This window comes from Emys orbicularis, chromosome 1, assembly GCF_028017835.1.
Source record: "Emys orbicularis isolate rEmyOrb1 chromosome 1, rEmyOrb1.hap1, whole genome shotgun sequence".
NCBI classification, from domain to species: Eukaryota; Metazoa; Chordata; order Testudines; family Emydidae; genus Emys; species Emys orbicularis.
In genome coordinates, this window is record NC_088683.1 from 342,358,234 (window position 1) to 342,383,549 (window position 25,316).

General features: G+C 46.4%; 1 protein-coding gene across 1 annotated transcript in view; it reads left to right on the forward strand.

The window, feature by feature from the left end:
* Window positions 1–255: 255 nt before the first annotated feature.
* Window positions 256–25,316, forward strand: part of LOC135895231 (high-affinity choline transporter 1-like) — a 42,136-nt gene continuing 17,075 nt past the window's right edge. The window contains exons 1-3 of the mRNA XM_065423309.1: window positions 256–433; window positions 14,269–14,382; window positions 22,992–23,147. Of these exons, the coding sequence (XP_065279381.1) occupies window positions 256–433; window positions 14,269–14,382; window positions 22,992–23,147 (448 nt within the window). The remainder of the gene's footprint in view (window positions 434–14,268; window positions 14,383–22,991; window positions 23,148–25,316) is intronic.

The following is a 25,316-nucleotide window of genomic DNA, read 5'->3' on the forward strand; positions in this document are numbered from 1 at the left end:
CTGAGTGCACGTCAGCTTTTGGATCATGTAATCATTCCTATCACTTTGGGAGACCACTGTTATTTCTTCCTCTGGGTTCTTACAACTCAGCAGGAATTCAAAGTGAGCTAATTCACCACAATAGGGCATTTGTATATAAAAAACAAAACAAAAACCCTTAATGCTTTTCCAATCATAAGACTTTTAATCTTCTATGAGGTGCTTCGTGTTAGTCCTGGTGATCAGAATTATTTTATAATACAGCCTTTGCAGAAAATGGCTCTAAACATCCCCGGTCTGGTAGCCACGATTGTGTTCTATGCGATAATGTTGGCAACTGGGATTTGGGCTGCTTGGAAAACCAAAAAGGAGGAGAAGAATGCAAACCGAAGTGAGGTTGCCATGGTGGGAGGCAGAAACATGAACATTTTTGTGGGATTATTCACCACAACTGGTGAGTTTGTTTCTTAATATTAATTCCTGTTCTAGTTTATAATCTATATTTAGATCAGTAAGTGTTTCTTAAATTCTGTTGTGTATTCTCCTTATATAATTAACCTAAGGAGCTGTCCTCTACATGTATTTGGTTTCAGATTTTTTGGCTAGAGGAATTGTTCTTCTATGTACCTACTTTAATTTTATTAAAAAGCAACGGAGGGTCCTGTGGCACCTTTAAGACTAACAGAAGTATTGGGAGCATAAGCTTTCGTGGGTAAGAACCTCACTTCTTCAGATGCAAGATACTTCTGTTAGTCTTAAAGGTGCCACAGGACCCTCTGTTGCTTTTTACAGATTCAGACTAACACGGCTACCCCTCTGATACTTTAATTTTATTGGCGCTCTTGGTTTGTTCTTTTTTTCCAGTAGCACAGGATATCAACAGGTGATCAATGGCTCCATGTCTAGTTGGCAGCCGGTATCAAGCAGAGTGCCCCAAGGGTCAGTCCTGGGGCCGGTTTTGTTCAATATCTTAATTAATGATCTGGAGGATGGCGTGGATTGCACCCTCAGCAAGTTTGCAAATGACACTAAACTGGGAGGAGTGGTAGATATGCTGGAGGGTAGGGATAGGATACAGAGGGACCTAGACAAATTAGAGGATTGGGCCAAAAGAAATCTGATGAGGTTCAACAAGGACAAGTGCAGAGTCCTGCACTTAGGACGGAAGAATCCCATGCACTGCTATGGACTAGGGACCGAGTAGCTAGGCAGCAGTTCTGCAGAAAAGGACCTAGGGGTTACAGTGGACGAGAAGCTGGATATGAGTCAACAGTGTGCCCTTGTTGCCAAGAAGGCTAACGGCATTTTGGGCTGTATAAGTAGGAGGATTGCCAGCAGATCGAGGGATGTGATCATTCCCCTCTATTCAGCATTGGTGAGGCCTCATCTGGAGTACTGTGTGCAGTTTTGGGCCCCACATTACAAGAAGGATGTGGAAAAATTGGAAAGAGTCCAGCGGAGGGCAACAAAAATGATTAGGGGGCTGGAGCACATGGCTTATGAGGAGAGGCTGAGGGAACTGGGATTGTTTAGTCTGCAGAAGAGAAGAATGAGGGGGGATTTGATAGCTGCTTTCAACTACCTGAAAGGGAGTTCCAAAGAGGATGGATCTAGACTGTTCTCAGTGGTACCAGACGATAGAACAAGGAGTAATGGTCTCAAGTTGCAGTGTGGGAGGTTTAGATTGGATATTAGGAAAAACTTTTTCACTAGGAGGGTGGTGAAGCACTGGAATGGGTTACCTAGGGAGGTGGTGAAATCTCCTTCCTTAGAGGTTTTTAAGGTCAGGCTTGACAAAGCCCTGGCTGGGATGATTTAGTTGGGGATTGGTCCTGCTTTGAGTGGGGGATTGTACTAGATGACCTCCTGAGGTCCCCTCCAACCCTGATAGTCTATGATTCTATGATCATGTCAGAAATCCTCCCCTTTCTATCTCTTATACCCTGGAGGCAGTGCCATCTAGGGGTTAGGGTCAGGGGACTAAGTATCATGGTTTCTGTTCTCAACTCCATAACAGACAGTATCTTAGCTACCTCTGTGAAGTGTTTTGAGATCTTCAGAAGAAAGCTGCTATGTAAATGAGGAGTGTTGTTATATGAAATACAAGTGTCTGTCTGCAACTGAAACACATACAGGCTTCACCACCCCAAACTGTTGAAAATTCTACTCAGTTCTTACACATAAGTGTAATAAAATAAGTTGAGCCCTCTATTCACTAGGACAGTGGTTCTCAAACTTTTGTACTGGTGACCTCTTTCAAATAGCAAGCCTCTGAGTGCAACCCCCTCCCCTATAAATTAAAAACACTTTTTATATATTTAACACCATTATAAATGCTGGATGCAAAGCGGAGTTTGGGGTGGAGGCTGACAGCTCACAACCCCCCATGTAATAACCTTGCGACCTCCGAGAGGTCCCGACCCCCAGTTTGAGAACCTCTGCACTAGGAGAAATGACAAGTAAGGCTGAATATCAGGCAGAATGTCTTCCCATTGAGACTGTGGAACAGCCTCCCAAGCGGAGTGGAGCGGATCCCACTGGCGCCTGCAGATGTTCAAAACCGGACAAAGCCTTAGAAAATAAACGGAAGGGAACACTGCATGGCAGGAACATTGACTATGGCCTGATCCTGCAAGTCACTGAGGGGGAGTTTTACAAAGGCACAAAGGGGAGTTAGGCGCCCAACGGTGAACGCCTCGGAAATCTCCCCCAAGTGCCTCCTGCAAATATCAAGCATCCTCAGTGCCCATTGCAGTCAATGGAAGGTGTCAGTCATTCATACATTTGAGCCTTAAATGACTTAACAGGGTCTTTTCCACCTCTCTGATTGGTTAATAGAACTTCAGCAAATTGATCCAACCCTACCTGGAGCAAGTAAACAGAAGGTTCAGTAGAACCACCCAGAGGCAGATTGAAAAGAGTTACCTGAACTAGGGATAGGAAGGAACCCATTAAAATTTTAGATACAGGGTTTCCTAAAATGAGATTTGGCCTCATAACCACATCAGAGACATGATTGTATATAAATGTGTGTATGGTAGTTGTGAGGTTTGTGCCAGTGAAAGTATAATGTGTGTATAAATGTGGGGTATAGTAATTGTGAGGTTTGTGCCAGTGGGTAGGTACTCTTAGGGTACTTAAATTTTCACATCCTTGCTTCTGTGGGTTGTGAGAGTTATGTTGCTGTGTAGCAACCTTACCTGTTTCACCACAAAGTTTTTTGTGTATAATGTTTAAGCATTTGATGTTGTGCCTACATTCAGATTATCTGGTGTCTCCTGCTGGGAGAATGGGGGAAGGTGGAGCTGCATCTGTAGCTGCCAAGAGGGGTAAGGCAAGGATGTGTGCCAGGGGGGCTGGGATCCCTGACAGCTGTGCAAGTGGTCTGATAGCAGAATTTAGACAACTTTCTATGATGGCCATTGCTGATAATTTCAGCTATTTAATAAATGATTGGCACATCAGGTGGCAGCTCCCAGGGGGTTTCTGTGATCCAACCCATCACAGACATATCTCTCTATAGGGATCCAACCCCATAGTTCACAGATGGGTTGGATCACAGAAACCCCCTGGGAGCTGCCACCTGATGTGCCAAGACTACTTCTGCCCCCTGTTTTCCCTACCAGCTCGGGACCCCAGCATCCTGTCTTGCTGAGCCAGACACTCCCCTCTGCTCCAACAAAGACCCAGGGTCTGAATTACTTGCCCCAAAGCTGCAGGTTTACCTGAAAGCAGCTAACAGAAGTGTCCCTGTCTTTAACACTCAGATGCCCAACTCCCAATGGGGTCTAAACCCAAATAAATCCATTTTACCCTGTATAAAGCTTATACAGGGTAAACTCATAAATTGTTCGCCCTCTATAACACTGATAGAAAGATATGCACAGTTGTTTGCTCCCCCAGGTATTAATACATACCCTGAGTTAATTAATAAGTAAAAAGTGATTTTATTAAATACAGAAAATAGGATTTAAGTGGTTCCAAGTAGTAACAGACAGAACAAAGTAAGTCACCAAGCAAAATAAAATAAAATGCGCAAATCTATGTCTAATCAAACTGAATACAGATAAGATCCTCCCCAGTTCCAGAATGCTCCCTTTTACAGACTAATCTCCTTTTAGCCTGGGTCCAGCAATCACTCACACCCCTTGCAGTCACTGCCCTTTGTTCCAGTTTCTTCCAAGTATCCTGGGGGGTGGAGATGCTCTCTCTTTAGCCAGCTGAAGACAAAATGGAGGGGTCTCCCAGGGGTTTAAATAGACTTTCTCTTGTGGGTGGAGACCCCCTCCTCACCCCTATGCAAAGTCCAGCTCCAAGATGGAGTTTAGGAGTCACCTGGGCAAGTCACATGACCATGCATGACTCACAGTTTTTACAGGTAGTATCCATTGTTTACATGCTACCTTGAACATCCTCAAGTAGACTTCTTATGTGGATTGGAGCATTCCAAGATCTATTGTCCTTTAAGTGTTTCTTGATTAGGTACTTAATTTCAACATTCCTTTCTCCGGGAACTGACCAAATGCTCTACTAAGGTTATTTAGAAATCAAGCCAGTACACAGCCAACATTCATAACATTCATAACTTCGAATACAAAAATGAGACGTGCATACAAATAGGATTAATACATTCAGTAGATCATAACCTTTGAGATATGTTACATGGCATAGGTAGCATAAAACACATTCTAAGCATATTTCCATAAAGCCTTATGGGAGATACCGTCACACATGGTTACTGGGCTAATTGCACGTAATACACCTCCTGGTCTCTCCAAGCACACCTCCTTCTAGGCTTGAGAAAGAAGTGATGGCCTTAGTGTGGAAACTCTCAGACCAGTTGCTGGGCTGCAGTTCCTGGTGTGTCAGCCATGATCACCTTAGCAGGTCTGACTGCTCAGACCCTGCAGTTCTATTCCCTCTGGGACGAATTAAGGTTACCAACATTGTATTTCAAAAATAAGGGACTCTTTTCTTAGCACCCCTGCCCCACCCACCTCCCGATATTATTATCATTATTATCTTCATGATTATTATTATTAATAATAAGCAGTACCCACCTACATTCACCAGGGGTATTTCTTGCTGCTTTTTGTAGCACTCAGCAACTCCCAATCTTGTTGTGCAGAGATGAAGAAATAAGAGACGTCCCTTCTAATAAGGGACTGTTGGCAACCCTACGAGGCAATGACAGTGGTAATTAGAGATCAAGCAGCTTCCTCAAAGCAAAGTATTATTTACTTAGAACAGTGGTTCTTAATCAGGGGTGTGTGTACCCCTGGGCGTATGCAGAGGTCTTCCAGGGGGTACATCAACTCATCTAGAGAAATGTGTCTTAACTGGGGGGGGGGGGGTCACAAACCCTAGGGGGGCGGGTTTGCAGGATAGGTTTAAGGCGGTTGCAAGTGCAAGGCTGACATTAGAGGGGCAAGCAGGACAATTGCCTGCAGAGGTGGATTTACAGTAAAACACAGGGTGCCCTGGCACGGGGGCCCCCAACGACAGGGGGCCCCAGGCAGGGCCGGCACTTCCACTAGGCGACCCTAGGCAGTCGCTTAGGATGGCAGGATTTGGGGGGTGGCAGGATTTGGGGGGCGGCATTTTGCCGCCCTCGGTGGAAATTCGGCGGCGGGGGGTCCTTCCGCTCCGGGTTTCGGTGGAAATTCGGTGGTGGGTCCTTCACTCGCTCCAGGACCCACCGCCGAAGTGCCCCGAAGGCGCGGAGCGGAAGGACCCCCGCCGCTGAATGCTCAGAGGAGGAGCGCTGCTGCCTAGGGCAGCAAAAACCCTGGCGCCGCTCCTGGCCCCAGGGCCAGGTGGCTGCGGGGGCAGAAACTTGGTCCTGCCAGCTCCAGGGGCTCCTGCTGCAGGCTCCACCCCCACTGGCAGCCAAACTCCTCCCTCCCCCACCTCCTCCCCTGAGCATGCTGCGTTCCCACCCCTCCCCCTCCCAGCTGTTTCCCTGCATTCAGGTCGCTCTGGGAGGGAGGGAAGCAGGGGGAGGAGCGGGGCCACAGCGCGCTCGGGGGAGGAGGGGAAGAAGAGGCAGGGGTGGGGCCTTGGGGAAGGAGGTGGAATCGGGGCAGGGTGGAGCAAAGGCGGGGCCCCCGCACTCTCTCTGCACATATCCCACCCCAGCCCCAGGCCGTGAGCCGCTCAGAGCAGGGGGCTGGGAGCACCCCCACGACCCCAGCCCCCCCACACCCCATGCCCTGACTCCTGCACCTCCCCACCCTGAGCACCAAATGGGAGCTCCTGCACACACACACACCCACATCCCCACCTGCACCCCTTGCACCAAATGGAAGCTGCCCCAGGTAAGCGCTCCACACTCCAACCTCCTGCCCCAGCCCTCTCCTGCACCCTAACTCCCTCCTAGACCCTGCACCCCCAGCCGACTCCTGTATTCCCCTCACACACACCCAGCCCTGACTCCTGCACCCCCCTCACACATCCTCAGCCACCTGCCCTCCCCAACTCTTTTGATCGCTAGTTCCCAGCCTGGCAAAACAAGGTTTACAGTGGTTTGGGATCACAACAGAGGTGAATTTTAAGTGCGAACAGCAGGGTTTAGATGAGCGTACTCACTACTAGAGTGCCCCCTCACGGCTGGGCATAGCAGCTCTCTCCTTATCTAATGCTCCCCGCCAACACTCGCTCTGGTCCTACAGCTGTCTGCCTCTTCTCACAAGTCGGCCCTCATGCCAGTCCCACCCATCCAGAGTAATAAAGTCCAATAAACAACCATCCAATGTCCTTACAAAAGGTCTTCAGGCCTGACTCTGGGCCCCGTGGCCCATGCACCCTTCTCTCAGGGCTCTTAGTCATCCTTATCCCTTTCTCAGGGGCTTCACATCACCTTATCAGGGGCTGATGGGGAACCCAGGCCCACCCTCTACACTGGTCTCCCGTCCAGGGACCCTAGGACAGGAAGTCAAGGTTCACGCTGCCAGACTTCTTGCTGCTGCCTCTTTGGACTTCAAGAAGGCTTGCCTGTCAGCAGGCCTCTCCCACAGCCTCTCTAAGTTCACCCTTCTCTCAGGCCTCCCCCTGGAATCCCACAACAAAATCCAGAACTAAATGTAAATCCATTTCTGCCCTCCTCAGGCTTCATGTTTCATTTCTCTTTGCTCATCTGATGAACACGTCTCAGGGCTCTCTCCCTGGAAGTCCAGATCCTCCCCTATTATCAGGGCTCCTCACCAGAACTTGCTTCACCCCAGTTGCTGCTCTGTGTCTCTGCTGGCCTCCCACAAGACTTCTCAGGAGATGATCTTGGGATCCTTCCCCCGGGGCTTTCTAATCACAACCTCTCTAGTCCCAGAGAGTGACTACAAAGTTCTCCCTGCAACTAGGGTTGCTCACAGTTCCTTATTTCTTCATCTCTCTTCAGCAAGATCAGGAGCTGCTGAGTGCTGCAAAAAGCAGCAAGAAATACCACTGACAAATGTAGGTGAGTCCTGCTTATTGTTAACAATAATATCAGGAGGAGAGGGTGGGGCAGGGGTGCTAACTAAGAACACAGCCCCTTATTTTTGAAACACAATGTTGACAACCAGACCTGCAGCCCCCTCCATGCGGTACTTCCCTTTTTTATAGCCACTGCTCAGCTCCTTCCCCAGCTGGGCTTCATCATTCATTAAACCCTCGCCCACCCTTCAGGTGCAACCGGAGAGCATAATTGGCCTGGCAGGCACACATTAACCCTTTCATTGCCAGTGTGGGGTACATATCACATCACACAGGGAAAGGAAGTATTGTAGTAGAAAAAAAGCCAACAGAAAAAAATACCTTGTAGTCTTTTCAGGAAAGAATAGGAAAAAACAGGGAAGATGAGTTCTGAGCAACTCAGGAAAAGTCAGTTGGTGCAGTAATGCAGGGAGAAGAAGATAAACTCTCAAGAGCAGACAAAGACCAGCTGGTTTGCCTACTGTACTCCGAGGACCAGAGAGACTGATATTCCACGACCGGGAGGGGACTCAAGAGGTGCACTGGAGGCTGAGGGAGAAGGAGACCAGAACAGCCCCGCAGGACTGGAAGATCTTGGAGACAACCTCTTAGAGGATGGCAGAAGCAGCAAGTTGGCACCATCTAAGCCAAGCTCACCTCTCCATCAGCAACTGTCATTGCAAAGGCTGCAGGTTGAGGAGTTAAAGCTGCAGCTTCAAAGAGACAAGTTGCACTTTGAGGCCAAGCAACTTGCCAACTGGGAGTAGCAATGGCAGCATGCACAAGAAGAGAGAGTACAGAGAGAAAAGGAGCATCAGCATGAACCTGAAACGGAGAAAATGCTCCAGTTGCACCCTTATGCTGGAGGTGGGGGCAGACCTCAGATACCGGGGTCCTCAGACTGCATCCTTTCTAAACTGCTGCCTAGCCTCACTATAGGAGGGGGCTGACATGGATGTGTTATTAAATGCTTTTGAGATGAGCTCTGAGTTAAATTGGGCAGCCATCGAGGACTGGTTCAGTATCTGTCACCCTCACAGGCGCCGACTTTCCAAAGTGCTGGGGGGTGCTTGACCCCCAGCTCTGCCCCAGGCCCCACCCCAACTCCACCCCTTCCCCAAGGCCCCACCCCCACCCCACCTCTTCCCACCCAGTTCCACCCCCTCCAGTCCTGGAACACTCACGGAGTTGGTGCCTATGGTCACCCTTACTTATGGGGAAGGCCCTGTAATCTCTTCTGCAAAAGTTAAACTGACACCCAAATCACTGTAAAAGCTTGAGAAGGTTCAGGGAACCTGACAGTGGTTATACTGCAGGATATGCCTTTTGATCTATTGCTGGGATGTGATATAACTGATTTGAACCTAGAAGGCTCAGATGCAAACCCCAGTGCTGATAGGGAAACTGAGGCATGGCTGAAAGGTGCTGTGAAGACAAACTCAGGTGAGAGAAGGGAAACCAAGGCAGCTAAGGATCATTATCAAACCTATGGCACCCATCAGAAAGAAGGAAAAGCACAAGATAAGTTAAAATCATTGCTTGGGAGAATGCAGAGACTGCAACAGCTAAGAAATAGCCTGATTTTCAGAGGCACTGAGCTCCCACAGTTCCCACTGAAGCCAACCAGGCACCAGAAAAGCCACTTGCCTGCACCACCAGAGTTGGACAGGATGGAAAAATACTGCTTACTGTCATTTACATACTGAAAGCACCTCAATCCTTTTCTCCTCACTAATCCTCCTAATGGTCCCATACAGGGGCAGCCTGTCCATATAGGTGTACTAGGCAGTCACCTAGGGTGCCAAGTTAAATGGGGCGCCAAATTCAAGGGAAAAAAATCAAAATAAAAAAAAAAAAGATGAAAAAAAATACAAATAAAATAACGAAGATGACGTCACACTCCAAGCGGGTAACCGTGAGGAAGGGGATTACTTTCCAAACAACCAGTGTCGGGTTATAACATCAAAAAAGGTCATTTTGTTTCCGTGTAAATGCTGTAACTAACTGTTTTAATAGGTAAGTGAGTGTATGTTACTAATCGTTGAACGTTTAAGCAGTGAAAAGACGTGTTGGGATGGCTTAGGGTGACCAGATCACCCAAGTCAAATATCGGGACGCGGGGGGGAGGGAGGGGCGTGATGCGGGGGGGGCGTGGCGGGGGGGCGGGGCAAAAAAAACAACACCACCCTTCCTCCACAAGCTCTGGAGGGAGGCCCTGGAGACGCAGGGGAAGCGCGGGGCCAGGGTGAGTGAGAGTCCGGCCTGGCCCCGAGCAGGCAGGACTCAGTCGGGCAGTAGGGAGAGTAGGGGGGCGGCCCGCGGGACCAGGCGGCGGCTGTTCTCCCCCCCTGGGCAGCGGGACTCGGGAGCAGCCGCTGCTGCAGCTCCCACTGCCGTGGGGGGAGGAAGCAGCCATGGCGCTTGGTGGCTGCGGCTCTGGCGCCCGGGCCCGAACCCCCCGAGCCCGGGCCTGTTGCGGGGACCCAGCAGCGCGCACGCTGCGCCCAGCCCCGTTCGTTCCCCTGCGGGACCCAAGCAGGATGGGGGGGGGGCTGGGGCCTGCTGCCCCCACTCCGGGGCCGCCGTGGGATAGCACCAGCTGGGCAGCAGCCCAGACGTGACTGGCCAGGGGCTGGGCGCAGCGTGCGCGCTGCTGGGTCCCCGCAACAGGCCCGGGCTCGGGGGGTTCGGGCCCGGGCGCCAGAGCCACAGCCACCGAGCGCCATGGCCGCTTCCTCCCCCCGCGGCAGTGGGAGCTGCAGCAGCGGCTGCTCCCGAGTCCCGCTGCCCAGGGGGGGAGAACAGCCGCCGCCTGGCCCTGCGGGCCGCCCCCCTACTCTCCCTACTGCCCGACTGAGTCCTGCCTGCTCGGGGCCAGGCCGGACTCTCACTCACCCTGGCCCCGCGCTTCCCCTGCGTCTCCAGGACCTCCCTCCAGAGCTTGTGGAGGGAGGAGGAATGGTGAGCCTGGGGAAGAGGCGGGGATTCGGGGAGGGAGCCAATGGGGGGAGGAGGGGGCGGAGTCGGGGGGGGGGCGCGAGCACTTCCAGGCTCCGAGCATTTCCTTGTTTGTCCAGTGTCCCGACCGCACATTGGTCGGGACGCGGGACAAACAAGGAAATATCAGGACAGTCCCAATAAAATCGGGACGTCTGGTCACCCTAGGATGGCTGCAATGTGGTTTAATCGCCAAAGATGTGGTGTGTCAGCCATCCTTAACGCTATAATGCTTGCAGTCGGGAGCACACTATATAACAATATTCAAATGCCCCATGGCAGAAAGAGGAAAAAGAAAACCCTCAGGAGCTGAGTATCGTAAACGAAAGGCTGAGAAGGAAAAGGACCAAGCAAAACAGCAGGGATCCTTCCTGAAATATCTTCTCTTTAATCCAAATAAAGATGGAAGTAGTTCACAGCATCCAGATGAAGCAATTTTACTTGGAGAGAAGGTTAGCTCACATCCGCATGGAAGCAGTTTGGAACATCAAGATGAAGGTATATTACTTCGAGATGAGGGTAGCTCACATCCACAAAAAAGGAGTTTGGAAACTCAAGATGATGGAAACTTACTTCTAGATGAAGGCAGCTCACAGCATCAGACTGATATGGAAGTGGAGAAAATGTATTCACCTTCAGAGACACATGCAGAAATTGAAGTATATGAAGTAGCAGGAAGAAAGGATGAGGAAGTTACAAATAAGTTACAGTATAGGGACCCAGCTTCATGGCCCAGATGTGATGACAGTGTGCGGCAAATTCTTGTGGAACATGGACCTGAACAAGTTCATGAATTTCCCTTCCCGAAGGATGGAAATAAAAGAAAATTCTCTGCTCAGCATTACAAGAGGAAACTCATTAATGGGGAAGAAATTCATCGAAACTGGTTACAATATTCAGCGTTGAAGGACTCTGTGTTTTGCTTTTGCTGCAAATTGTTTAGAAATCAAGCAATTGGTACATCAATTACTGAAAATGGTTCCAAGGACTGGAAAAACATATCTTCAATTCTCTCTTCACATGAAAGAAGTACAGAACATTTGGAATGTTTTCAAAATTGGAAAGAACTTGAATTACGATTGAAAAAAGGAAAAACTATCGATGAAGAAAATTTACGTGTGATCAAGGACAAAGAAGAATATTGGCAACAAATATTAGAGAGTCTGATTGCTTTCGTGAGAGTTCTTGCTGGGAAAAATGTAGCATTCTGCAGCCACAGTAGAAATGAAAAAGTATACACTCCAGGTAATGGAAACTTTTTTTAAAATTTGTTGAATACCTAGCTTTGTTTGATCCAGTCATGAAAGAGCATCTACGTAAAATAACTGATCATGAAACACAGGTTCATTACTCAGGAAAAAATATGCAGAATGAACTGATTCAAATCCTAGCAAATGCCATTAAAAAGAAAATTGTAGAAGCTGCCCATTCTGCAAAATACTTTTCAATAATACTGGACTGTACACCAGATGTGAGTCATGTTGAACAAATGACGATGATCATTTGTTTTTTGGATATGGAAAAGTCTGCGGATGAAGATAATGTTGAAGTGCTCATAAAGGAACATTTTTTGGGTTTTGTACCACTGAAGGAGACGACTGGAGCATTTATGACTGAAACTATTCTACAGGTGCTTGAAACAATGTCATTATCTGTTGAAAACTTACGTGGCCAAGGCTATGATAATGGAAGTAATATGAAGGGTAAAGACAATGGTGTGCAAAGGAGAATGATGGAAATCAATCCTAGGGCCTTTTTCGTTCCTTGCAGTGCACATTCTTTTAATTTGGTTGTCAATGATGCTGCTAGATGCTGTTTGGAGGCAAGCAGTTCCTTTGACCTGGTGCAACGTGTTTATGTGTTTTTCTCAGGCTCAACACGCCGTTGGGAGATTCTGACTCGCCGTGTGAATTCTCTAACTGTGAAACCATTTAGTCAGACAAGATGGGAGAGTCACATTGATGCTTTGAAGCCTCTTTGCTATGAACTTGGAAACATTTATGATGCCCTAATTGAAATTTCTGATGATACTACCTTTACTGGATCATCTGGCAGTACGGCACGTTCAGATCAGAAGTTCTTGCAAATGGCCTTTCCAAGTTCAAATTTGTGACTTCACTTATTTTGTGGTATAATATCCTTTTCAAGATTAACTTCCTGAAGCTGCTTACTAGTGAGAAGAACTTGAACATACAGTCTGCTATTCAAAAACTGCAGCAAACTAAAAATCTTCTGGAGGAATTCAGAAGTGATGAAGAGTTTAAAAGAACACTAGTAGATTCTCTCGAGCTTGTTGAAGAAATAGACTTTCTGACAGAATTTGAACCAGAGCCAGTTCGCATTCGGCAAAAAAACCAGCAGTTTTTGTATGAAGGATGAGACATACCCATTCAGAACCCAAAATAAAGGTTCAAAGTGAATTTCTACTTCACAGTCCTTGATACTGCTATTCACTTGGTTGACAAAAAATTTCAACAGATGCAGCAGCTAGAGTCAGTATTTGGCTTTCTATATGATACCCACAGCTTGCAAAAGAAAACAGCAAAACAGATAAGAGAATTTTGTATAAAACTGGAGTCAGCATTGACTCATGAAAATTCAAAAGACACTGATGCTACAGATTTGTGTAGTGAGCTTCAGACTTTTTCAAGATGACGTAAGAAACATTCCACTCCTGAAGAAGTACTGAAGTTTGTTTGTGAAAATAAACTCAGACAGTTCTCCAAACATTTTTATAGCTCTACACATTTTTTTAACTTTGCCAGTTTCCGTAGCTAGTGGGGAACATAGCTTCTCAAAGTTAAAATTGATAAAAACATATCTTCGTTCAACAGTGATGCAAGAGAGACATGTTCGACTTTCCACAATGTCAATAGAGCATGAAATAGCCGGAAAACTGGATCTAAAAGAACTAGTGACTGAATTTTCAAAACTTAAAGCAAGAAAAGTCATATTTTAAGAGCATAGAGTGTTTTTTATTTGGAGTGTTTTGTAAATACAGGTTAAAGTTCATTGAAGAGTTTTCTTATTTCTTTCTATATTGGATGTGGTGGTAATGGCAGTTAAAGCAGGATAGCATAATGGATGATTTTGGATTTGTAATAATAAAAATTATAATTAACATTTTTAATGCATTTTTATTTGAAATTGGACTGAAATATAATCTAGCTGTTGTGTACAAATCTATTCTGAAAATTTCATGTCTCTATTTTATCTGAGCTCAGAAACATTGGTTGGACAGACAGATGGACGGACAAACTGAATAATTAAGCCTCTGTTTAAAAAATAAAAAAACGCTTAAAAAACATTAAAAGGAAAAAAGCAGCAAAATGTTTCCCAGTTTACCAAAAACCTCAGCCTAGATCTGCCCTTGGGGGTGGGGGGCATCGATTGCATGGTTCGCCTAGGGCGCCAGTTGCTGGCAGCTAGTCTAGGGCCGCCCCTAGTCCCATACAGGTTAAGTAAGAGCAGCAACTGCAGAACCATACATCACATCAGTGGCCAGCATGAATTATTTATCAAAGAACTTTTCTAGTAGCTTAGTAGCTCCTAAGTGTCTTGCTGAATAGGGATGGATTTAAGTACTTGTGCTTAAGTGCTTTGCTGAACTGAATGATAGGCACTCAGCATCTCTGAAAACCAGCCAACTTATTTAGATGCCTACCTTTAGTGGCCCACATTTTGAAAATTCGCTCTGTAACATTATGTCCTTGAAGTTCTATCTTTGCTTCTGCTTCATATGCCTTATCTTCTAGCACAAAATATGATGGTAGCTCTGAAATAAAGGAAAACCATATGCTTTCTTCTTTTTCTCAATTTCCTCCTGCTTTTCTTTTTTTCCAGCAACTTGGGTTGGAGGTGGCTACATCAATGGAACGTCTGAGATCGTGTACCTTCCTACACGAGGGCTGGCCTGGGTCCTGGCTCCAGTAGGATATGTTCTAGCTTTTATCATTGGTAAAAACAACAATTCGATTCTTAAATGTTCTCATTGCAAAGCAGTTTTAGCAACATGAAAATTTAGCCTTCTTGTTGTTCAGATGCCTGTAGTCTGAGTTGTCCAACTCCAACGGTTGCATAAAAGTGGTTATGAAAGTCAGCAAAAGTTGGACACAGACAGGCACAAACTGGATTGTTCACATTAAAAGAACTCTGTTGAGGGGTCTTCAAGGATCCTGTTAAACTCCTGGTTTGGCTTAACAACAAACTGAAAGATTCTAGAAATGGGAGAAAATTATTATCATTTAAATCACCAAAATGCATTTTGATTGGTTAATTTTAACAAAATGAGGTTGCTCCCCCTTCTTGGACACTGCTTATTTTGGGGACTGGTAGGAGTGAACTTTACCATCGTGGCTGCCTCTCCCATCATTTCCTGGGGTTACCCGCACACAGTAGGATCACCCACCTTTACCCTGCTCCTAGGGCTCAAGGCATAACCCCACACTCTAGGGCAAAGGTGGTCAAACTACAGCCTGCGGGCCACATCTGGCCTGCGGGACCGTCCTGCCCAGCTCCCGAGCTCCTGGCCCGGGAGGCTAGCCCCAGCCCCTCCCCTCGTGTTCCCCGTCCCCCGCAGCCTCAGCTCACTCGCTCCGCCGCCAGTGCAATGCTCTGGGCGGCGGGGCTATGAGCTCCTGGGGCAGCGCAGCTGCAGAGCCCAGCCTGACCCAGTCTCTGTGCTGCGTGGTGGCGGCAGCGGCATGGCCCAACTCCAGCCGGGTGGCACGGCTGTAGCGCTGCCAGCCACCGGTGCTCCAGGCAGCGCGGTAAGGGTGTGGGGAGCGGGGGGGGGTTAATAGAGGGCAGGGGAGTTCAGGGGGGTGGTCAGGGGGCGGGGGTGTCGATAGGGGTCGGGGTGGTGGTGGGGGAACAGGGGGTTGAATGGGGGCAGGGATCCCGGGGGGGGCAGTCAGGAAGGAGGGGGGGTTGGATGGGATGCCAGGGGGCAGTCAGGGGCAGGGGTTCCGGGGGCAGTCAGGGGACAGGGAGAAGGGGTGGTTAGATGGGGCAGGGATCCCAGGGGGGCCGTCAGGAATGAGAGGAGGCATTGGATGGGACGGCAGGGGTCAGGGAGCAGGGGTGTGTGGATGGGGCAGGGGTCCCAGGGGGCCATCAGGGAACAGGGCGGGTTGGATGGGGCAGGAGTCCTGGGGGGGGAGGGGGGGGCAGATAGGAGGTGGGGGCCGGGCCATGACCCCTTCCCCTAACCGGCCCTCCATACAATTTACAAAACCCGATGCAGCCCTCAGGGCAAAAAGTTTGCCCGCCTCTGCTCTAGGGCACCCACCCACCCTTACCCTTCCATGGGCTCAGGGCATAACCTTACACTCTATGGGTTTGCAGGGTGTTTTACCAGTGAAAGAGCCTCACACAGTAATATCCTTAACCTCTATTTATTAACAATCACCAAAACAAAATGCACATGCAAAGCATACAGTGCTCACCACTCCCAATAAAGCTGATGAGCTTTTCCTGCTGGCCTGTCAAGATCAGGTCATCCAGGGACTCCAGCTTCTGCACGATATAGTTGGCAGGATGTTGAGGCTATGTCCCGGAGTTGGTTCCAAAGAACTTCCTTTTGGACCCCAGTTTATATAGTAAAACTTGAGTCCTGCTTAGCTATTCCTTAGCCAATCATTTTACTGAAGTATTACATAATAATTCTTTGACCAATCCTAACATATTGTGAAACAATTCTTCACCCAACCATGTCCCACCACTTTAGTTGATTTACACCTTGCAAAATTAGTTATGTAACAGACAGAAACAAAGAACCAGACAGAAACCATGCAGATAAACAATAGAGAAGTAGGGACTATCAAGGCAAAACAATAGCGATTTCACAATCACAACTGTTGATAAATGATTCCTTGCCAGACAGAATGCTATTAAACAAAGTTTTCTTTAAACATCTTAAGATCTGTTTTTTTATCTGGCGATGGTGGCTACTATTAGAACAGGATCTCCTTCTTAACAGCCTGATATTACATTATTTTAATGTAATTTAGACGGAATGTGAGGATGTGACTTTCTGCTTCTTGGCTCATGACTACTGCTCTCCTATTATGGTTGCAGAAAAAGGCCTCAGGCCTTACACTGGGGCCTCAGAATCTACCTTGATACCATTGGGTTGTAATCATTCTGATCCTGAAAGGCTACCAGAGCAGACTTAGCCAGATGAAATTACCACCTCCACCATTTTCATCTAAATCTTGACCACCCCGTGAGTTTTGAGATTTGGGTTCCGGCCATCATCCACCTCCCTCATATATTATTTGCCCTCTCTATCTTGTTTCTTCGCTAGACTATCTTTCTCATCCTACGTTCTGTCTAATAAGAGTCTGGCTTAGCCAGACAAAACAACTCTACCTTTTGAAACACTGCTGTGAGCCTGTGACCAGAGAGGCAGCTAAAAGCAGCGGCCTCAGACAGCCTGACAGAGGTACAAGTTTGCCAGGTCTGAGTGACTGATAAGATGGCATGTGCTGGACCTGTGTTAGTCTAGAAGGGAAGTTACATGTGAAAGTCAGCACCAGAGACAGAAGCTGCGTTTTCTCTCTTTGCTATTCTTGTCTCTCCCCTTTTGTGTGAGTTTGTCTTGTATTTGGTTTCAGTGTTGTAACTGCTTTTCCTTCTTTTTCTATGTTTTGAATAAAAGATTTAAAAATGGCTAATGGTGGTTGTTATAGTGGAAACAAGCCAGCTAAACCTGAATACCTGAACTGCACATAATTATTTAATGTTGTAACACTGAACAAGGGTTTTATTAATATTTTATCCCTTATTGGGCCCCAGACACTGTCCTATCAGCACACCAGATACCAGAGTCCAAATCAGAATGTGAAGGTTCTACTCATTTGTGCCTGATCCCATTGAAGCCAATGGAAAGACTCTCATTGACTTCAATGAGTGTTGGATTAGACCCCAGCAACCTATTATTTATGAAGCCCTAGCCTTGTTCACCTCAACTTAATGACAAAACTCCCATTGACTTCCAAGATGCAAGACCATCATCTTAAATTATTATTATTGTTATTGTTGGGCCAAAACTTGAGGTCTTTGCTCAGTACATACTCAGACACAGTTCTACTGAAGTCAATGGAAGCTTTTTGAATGGAGCTTTCAGTTTTCAGAATGGAGAGAGGTAAATAGTGGTGTCCCCCAGGGATCTGTACTGGGCCCAGTCCTATCTAACATATTCATAAATGATCTGGACAAAGGGGTAAACAGTGAGGTGGTAAAATTTGCAGATGATACAAAACTACTCAAGATAGTTAAGTTCAAAGCAGACTGTGAAGAGCTACAAAAGGATCTCACAAAACTGGGTGACTGGGCAACAAAATGGCAGATGAAATTTAATGTTGATAAATGCAAAGTAATGCACATTGGAAAACATAATCCTAACTATACATATACAATGATGGGGTCTAAATTAGCTGTTACCACTCAAAAAAGCGATCTTGGAGTCATTGTGGCTTCTTCTCTGAAATCATCCACTCAATGTGCAGCGGCAGTCAAAAAAGCAAACAGAATGTTGGGAATCATCAAGAAAGGGATAGATAATAAGACAGAAAATATCATATTGCTTCTATATAAATCCATAGTACGCCCACACCTTGAATACTGCATGCAGATGTGGTCGCCCCATCTCAAAAAAGATATATTGGAATTGGAAAAGGTTCAGAAAAGGGCAACAAAAATGAATAGGGGTATAGAACGGCTTCCATATGAGGAGAGATTAATAAGATTGGGACCTTTCAGCTTGGAAAAGAGGCGACTAAGGGGGAATATATGATAGAGGTCTATAAAATCATGAGTGGTATAGAGAAAGTAAATAAGGAAGTGTTATTTACTCCTTCTCATAATACAAGAACAAGGGGCCACCAAATGAAATTAATAGGTAGCAGGTTTAAAACAAACACAAGAAAGTATTTTTTCACCCAATGCACTGTCAACCTGTGGAACTCCTTGCCAGAGGGTGTTCTGAAGGCCAATACTATAACGGGGTTCAAAAGGGAGCAAGATAGATTCATGGAAGATAGGTCCATCAATGGTATTAGCTAGTATGGACAGGAATGGGTGTCCTTAGCCTCTGTTTGCCAGAAGCTGGGAATGGGTGACAGGGCATGGATCACTTTATGATAACCTGTCTGTTCATTCCCTTTGGGGTACCTGCCACTAGCCACTGTCAGAGGACAGGATACTGGGCTTCATGGACCTGTGGTCTGACCCAGTATGGCCGTTCTTATGTTCTTGAGGAAGGAATTCAAGATTTTGCCCATTATCTGTTAGCATTTATATAGCACCAACAGCATACTAGGCACTTCAGACAGAAGATAGGCCCCTTGCTCTGGGGAGCTTACACTGTAAATATATGGCCATAATAGATGAAGGAAATGACAAAAGAGGGTGGAACAGCGAAGAGGATAAGCATTCATCTTTGTGATTCCAAGGTTTTCTTTGTTATCCTCTAATAAGAGAAAGACTAGGGCCTGATCCACACTACTCAGTTAGGTCAACTTAGCTATGGAAGTATCTTCACTTAAATTTGACTCAGAGGGAAGAGTGCCACCTACTGCATTTGGTGTGAACAGTTTCTTCTACTATATTGCACTCTTCTGATGTGAAATTAACTCAGCCAGACAAAGATGGGTTTATACATGCTTGAGGGAGCTGAGCTAAGAAATGCGCCTCCCTGTAGGAGGTTGGGAGCCCCTTGAGACTATGGTTTGGGTTGCTTGCATTTCTGGAACTGACAGAGTCCTTCCGCTGCTCGGGGTATACAAGATTTTGTCCAAAAAAAGAGTTCCTTTCCCCCTATCCGAGGGCAGGGAGGAACAAAGTAAAGACAGGAAAAAGAAAAAATAGATGCTCAGTCTCTTGGGCAGTCTTTCTGTCACCCCCCTGGGTCCCAGATTGTCTATAGGCTTTTAATCATCCTGATCAGCGTTAGAATCCTTCCTTAGATGCCCCACCCCTTTTGGTGACACCTGATCTGTACCTAGTCCAGGCAGTCTCAGGGGTGTCTGGGTCAGTGACTGTCTCCCTCTTCGCTGATCTATCTCTGTAATCAGCTGTCTGAGGCACTGCAGCTTCCCCAATTAACTGCCCCTTCCTGTGACAGGCTTTCCCTTTTCCTCCCCCACCAGGCATAGGAAGCCTTGCAGGTGTGTCTAGATAGTGCTGGCCAAGCCCATAAGAGCTTGTTAGTTTCCTCCTTGATAGGGAGAGGGTGTACCCCCTCACATAGCCCGCCACTCAAGTTGGGAGGGTGGTCTGGGGAGGGCTGCCTCCATCTCCGACGTCCCATGAATAAAAAAATCAGCGTTAGCATGGGCCTTTCCCACCCAGTGTTGCTCCCTGAAGCTATAGTGCTGCAGTACGAGGTACCATCGCATTATACACAGTTCAAGTCTTTCATGGTACGGAACCAGCATAGAGGAACATGATTCATGATCAAGGAGAAGGGGCTGCCCAGCAGGTAATACCTCAGGGAATCCATGGCCTGTTTAATTGGTAGCACCAATTCCATAATTGAGTAGCCTTTTCTCTAGGGAATTTCTCCAGCGCATCAGCTGGGAGGTGTAGTTAGTCCCTTGAGCTGAGCTGATTTCCCTAAGGAAATCCCATGCATCAGAAGAGGTTCAGGAGCTCTAGGGCTATCACTGTAGCTTTCACTGAGTGAAGGGGAACAGCCTCTGGGGAGCTTGTCACATAGTTGAAAATTACTAATATGTACTGGTGCCCCAATGTGGTCCTTTCCAGGGGCCCAACTATGTCCATTCCAATTCTTTCAAAGGGTGTCTCAATCCAGGGCAAAGGGAGCACAGGGAGCCCCCTGGCTGCTGAACAGCTGGCACTCCGGGCAGGAGGAGCAGTATTCTCTCACCTCCTGATGCCGCCCAACCAGTAAAATCGAGCTAGTACTCGTGATAGTGTTTTCTCTCTTCCCAGGTGTCCAGCACATGGGAGGATGTGCTCAGACTGCAATACTGTCCAGTGATACTTGCGTGGCACCAGCAGGTTGGCCCTTCTTACCCCATTCATGGATCTCTTTCAACTCAGTAGAGGTGCTCTTTCTTGAGCATCAAGCATGGATACTGCTTGACCCTCTGATGTGCCATTACTTCCCCATTTATAAATGCCAGTTGATTATATGCATGAACAATTGGCTATATGTGTAGGATTGCTTTTTTGTTCCTGAACAAAATTCCTGCCCTGTAGGAGCACTTCCTCATCCAGGCTGACAACCTCTTCCTTCTCTGCGGGGGTCGACGATCATGTTGCTCGTGATGTTCCTTCTTTGGGTCTTCCACTTCCCCGAGGTTTACCAGGCTTTGAGAGTCACGCTGCAACAACTGACCCTGAACCCCATTCATTGGGCAGACCTGTACAGTAACAACTTGCCAAAAAATGGCCAGTCCCAGCCTATGATTACAAGTTAGGCCAATTTCTTGGCCAGGGCTACAGTTATCACCTGACAACATGTCCACAGGGTCAGCTATAAATGTTGGCTGGGGTATGTTTTCATGTTGCCATATATACACTGTGGGTAAATCGACTTTCTGGGGGACGTCGTCACCTATAGCTGGAGTCCCAGAGTCTTGGAACTCTTTTCCCTTGGATCATCACCAGCACTGTCAATTTGAGGGGTGCCATTTTTTGTGCACTGGTTTCTGCAGTCCAGAACCCTGGTTGTACTCACATTCATTAAGAGAGACTCCTTTCTTTTAGTATCCTGTCTGTCCAGAAGAGTAGCAAGTCACGCAGGGGCACTGAAGGTAACCGTTCTAGCTGGAGGTAAACTTGGCCCTGAAGTAGTGGCCAGCCTCTGTTCTGCAGGTCCTGCTTCAGCTGCTTGAGATGACTGATGGTCCCACTGGCAGTGTCATGTCCGAGCCTGACCCTCTTGTTCCCCGCTGGTCTTCCCATGGTCTAATGGCTGGCCTGATCATCCTGGAGGACATCCCCAAGGTGGACCCCTCAGAGTGGGTGTTACCACTTCGAGGTTGCCTTCACGGGTTTTTCTCAAGCCTGTCCTGGGTGGCATCAAGGCCTTGAGGAATTCTGTCTCTAGCGGCCCTTTTGGTCTCTAGAAAACTCTCCATTAACCATACTATACCTGACAAAGTCCCAGGTCATGGTACAATACCCACTCTCTGCCTTTTGCTGCCAATATCCTTACAAATTATTTGGTCACAATTGATTTAGCAACCTGAGCCCAAGACCTTTCTTCTGGGTGGAGCCGTTTCCAACAGTATTTCTTCGAACACTGAGCTACTACCGAGGGTCTAGCCCCCTTGGGAGGGGTTTCGGACCTAAAAGATAAACAGTCAGTTTCCCTGGAAATGTCCAAATAGTCCAAAAAGCTGGATTTTACTTGTTTATAATCCTAGTCTGCTCCAAATCCAGGTTATGGTAGGCCGCCTGTGCTGGACTTGTCAAGTATAGAGCCAAAAATCAAAGCCCACTGCTCAGGGGGCCACCAGAAAGCTCAGTCTACTTTCTCAACGGTAATTAAAAAGGCCCTAGCATCATTGTCTGGCCCCATCTTGTTTAGCTTCATGGGTATTGGTGGGGGGACACACTATGGCAGTACTGTGCCCAGCAGGGACTCCTGAGGAGTGCAGGGTTGGCACAATACATTGTGTCATCTTCTTGTGGAACTCCTGCTGCTGGGTCATCAACTCCCTCAGCAGCAGTCGTATGAACTTGCTCTTGGGTGGTCCGTTGCTGCTGAGTTGCTTGCTGCTGCTGCATCTCTGCTAGCCACTTACACCACTGCTCAGGTTCCATCTTGCTCAGAGCTACTGAGGTCTGTCTCCCTCTGTGGGCTTCTCCCCCACTTGTATCAGGCATAAGCTGCCCGCATTCTACACCACTTGTGGTGGGTGGAGGCACCTTGAGTCCCCATGGTTTGGGTTGCTTCCATCTCTAACACTCACATATGCTCTCTCAGTACCATTATGGAAAATCTGAAAAAATAGTGGCTTGGAGTCAACTTTAACCTCTTGCCATGTTTGATTTCTAAACACACACAAAACAATGATTTTCTGTGCTTCTGAATTGGTCTTTCATCTCTACTCTGAAGTAAAGTCAATGATGTAATGATAAGCTTAATGTAAAAAAATAAACAACTTTGTAATAGTGACCCATGAATGTTTTGGGGAGGAGAGAGGAAACCATCCAATTTTTATTAGGAAGACATTAGTGAAAGGATATGATATAATGTATAGCTCTTAGTTTTAATACTGATGTCCTCTAGAAAGACAAGATAGTTCTGATCAGGAGATACTCTATGCATAATTAAATGCATAATTTAAATGTATTAAAAATCATAGAACTAACATGAAGTTTGCAGACACCATATTGTTCACTCTGCCTGTTATATCCCTTTTCCTCCCCTGTGTCTGTCTTGTCTATTTAGATTATAAGCTCTTTGGGGCTGGGACTGTTTATTACTCTGTGTCTGTACAGCACTTAGCACAATGAGGCCCCATTCTTGTTTGGTTCTTAGGTAATAATTAAAATAATAATTCACCTTGTCATTTGATTTTTGCTAGGGGGCCTCTTTTTTGTAAAGCCAATGCGATCCAAAAGCTATGTGACAATGATGGATCCCCTCCAAGAAACCTATGGGAACACTATGGGAACCCTTCTCTTTCTTCCAACATTGATAGGAGATGTATTTTGGTTTGCAGCTATTCTTTCTGCTTTAGGTAAGTATATATCTTATACATACACTCATTCAGAATAGATTTCCTTTTCCGCTCGCATCATGTAGCTTTTTTTAAGAGTCAGTAGTCTCTGGATCCTTATAGTATTTGTGCAGATACACAGAAATTTGAACAGAACACAACTGTTAAACCATAATAGGGAAATAAGCAATAAAAATCCGCACAAAAGATCCATAGAACTGTTATTACACAACTGTAAGCTGTAGTATCTGAACTACTGCTGCAGAGCATTTGGACTACTACTGCAGAGAGAACACTGTAGTGTTTTATTTAATATAAGGGTGGGGTTAATTTTGTTCTAGTACTGGGCAGCGGTTCCCCGGGGGCAAGGGTGACAAACACCTAGATTTGTAGCCCTCATGTTTGCAAAAGAAACTTTCTACGTGACCTAGGACAGGGCAAACTTTTCCCATCAAAACAGTTTTTGATGGGAAAACAGAAAAATTCGGTTTTCGACTAAACAAAAATTATCATGGAAAGTGAGAGGAAGAGAGGCAGGGGGAAAGGAGGACTGAGAAGGACGAGTGACAAAGGGTAGAAATAGCAGTGATGTTAAAGGTAGAATATTCTCCCTCTCGGTGATGCTGAAGGTGACGAAAAGGTACTGAACAAATAATGATAAAAACTAAACATTTACCTACTACATACTTCCACCCTGTGCAAACCTGCCATTGACTTCAGTGGGAAATCCACTTGTGCTAAATTTATACCCCTGCCACAGAGCATGATAATAAAGGAAAATTTGTTTTCTCCTCAAAGTGGTAGCTAGCACACTACAGGAAGTCCATTACAAGCAGCTGGACTCTGACTGCTACAGCATGGGTGTGGCCTAAATCTGTCCATGGATCCAGTGGTGAAGAAGCTCCATGAGGGAGAGAGAGAAGCAGGGACAAAATGACACAGTGGAGAAGCAGAGAGGGAAAAGCAGAAAAACAGCCTCGCTCTTAACACACTGGCCATTGGGAAAGAAAGGGGAAGCTGTGGCAGCAGTCTTAATAAGAAAGAACAACTGGGGTAGGACAAAAGAGGGAAGAGAAGGACTGAAGGTGCGTGAAGGGAATAGAAAAGGAGAATGACTGAGGGGGATATAAAGTGGAGAGCTAAAGAAATGAGCAGGGGGACTTGAGGAGGAAATAGGAGAGACAGAGAAAGAGTGAAAGAGGTGGGCACAAGTACAGAAACATGGGGAAGAGGATGAGAGACAGAAGATGAGAGAGACCAGGGGAAGTGTCCAAGAAGGAAATAGAAAAATTGAGATGTAGAAAAGAATTAAATTGGGAGATAGAAAAACAGGAATGGTTTGTTGGGGTGTTTTTTTCTGGGAAGACTTGTAAAGAGAGTTTTCAGAGACAGGCAGTGAGAATGATTAAGGGCCAGGCAAAACTTCCATGTGAAGAGAGAATGAAATGATTGTTTACCCTAAAGGGGAAGGGAATAAAATGGGACATGATAAAAGCAAACAAAATAATGAGTGGCCTAAAGAAGGTAAGTTAAGAACTTCTATTCACCCTCTCCATAATACAAGAGGAATGGGATGTTCAATGAAATTGCAAGACAGCAAATGTAACACTGATAAAAGGAAATACTTTTGCACAATGCACATTTAAGCTGTGGATCTCATTGTCACAAGATATTACTGAGTCCCAGAGCTTACCAGGATCAGAAAACGATTAGATATTTATATGGATAATAAATATATCCAGAGTTATGCTAGTAAAGAGTTTTTTTCCCAAAAGAACAAAAGTTTGAATAGGATAAGCCCTCATACTGCAAGACATAAGCCAACCTCTAACTGGCAGGGTTAAGGAGCTTTCCGTATGAATAAGATATTCCACGATTTCAAGTTTTCTTCCACCTTCCTCTGAAGCATCTGGTACTGGCCACTGTCAGAGGCAGAATACTGGGTAGGATGGAGCACTGTTCTGACATAGTCAGTCAATTCTTAAGTTCCTAGGAAACCCAGACAGAATGACCAGATTGAGAGTCTGGAGATTTAGATGGGGGAGGAGAAAGTATGTGGATGTTGTATGGATGGGAAATGTGGAATACTGAGGATATATTTTACCAAAGATTTTTTTTCTGGGCTAAAGCCATTTTACACATCACCTCTGACTGTTACACATTGGTAAATGGGTGTAAGTGAGTTTGAAG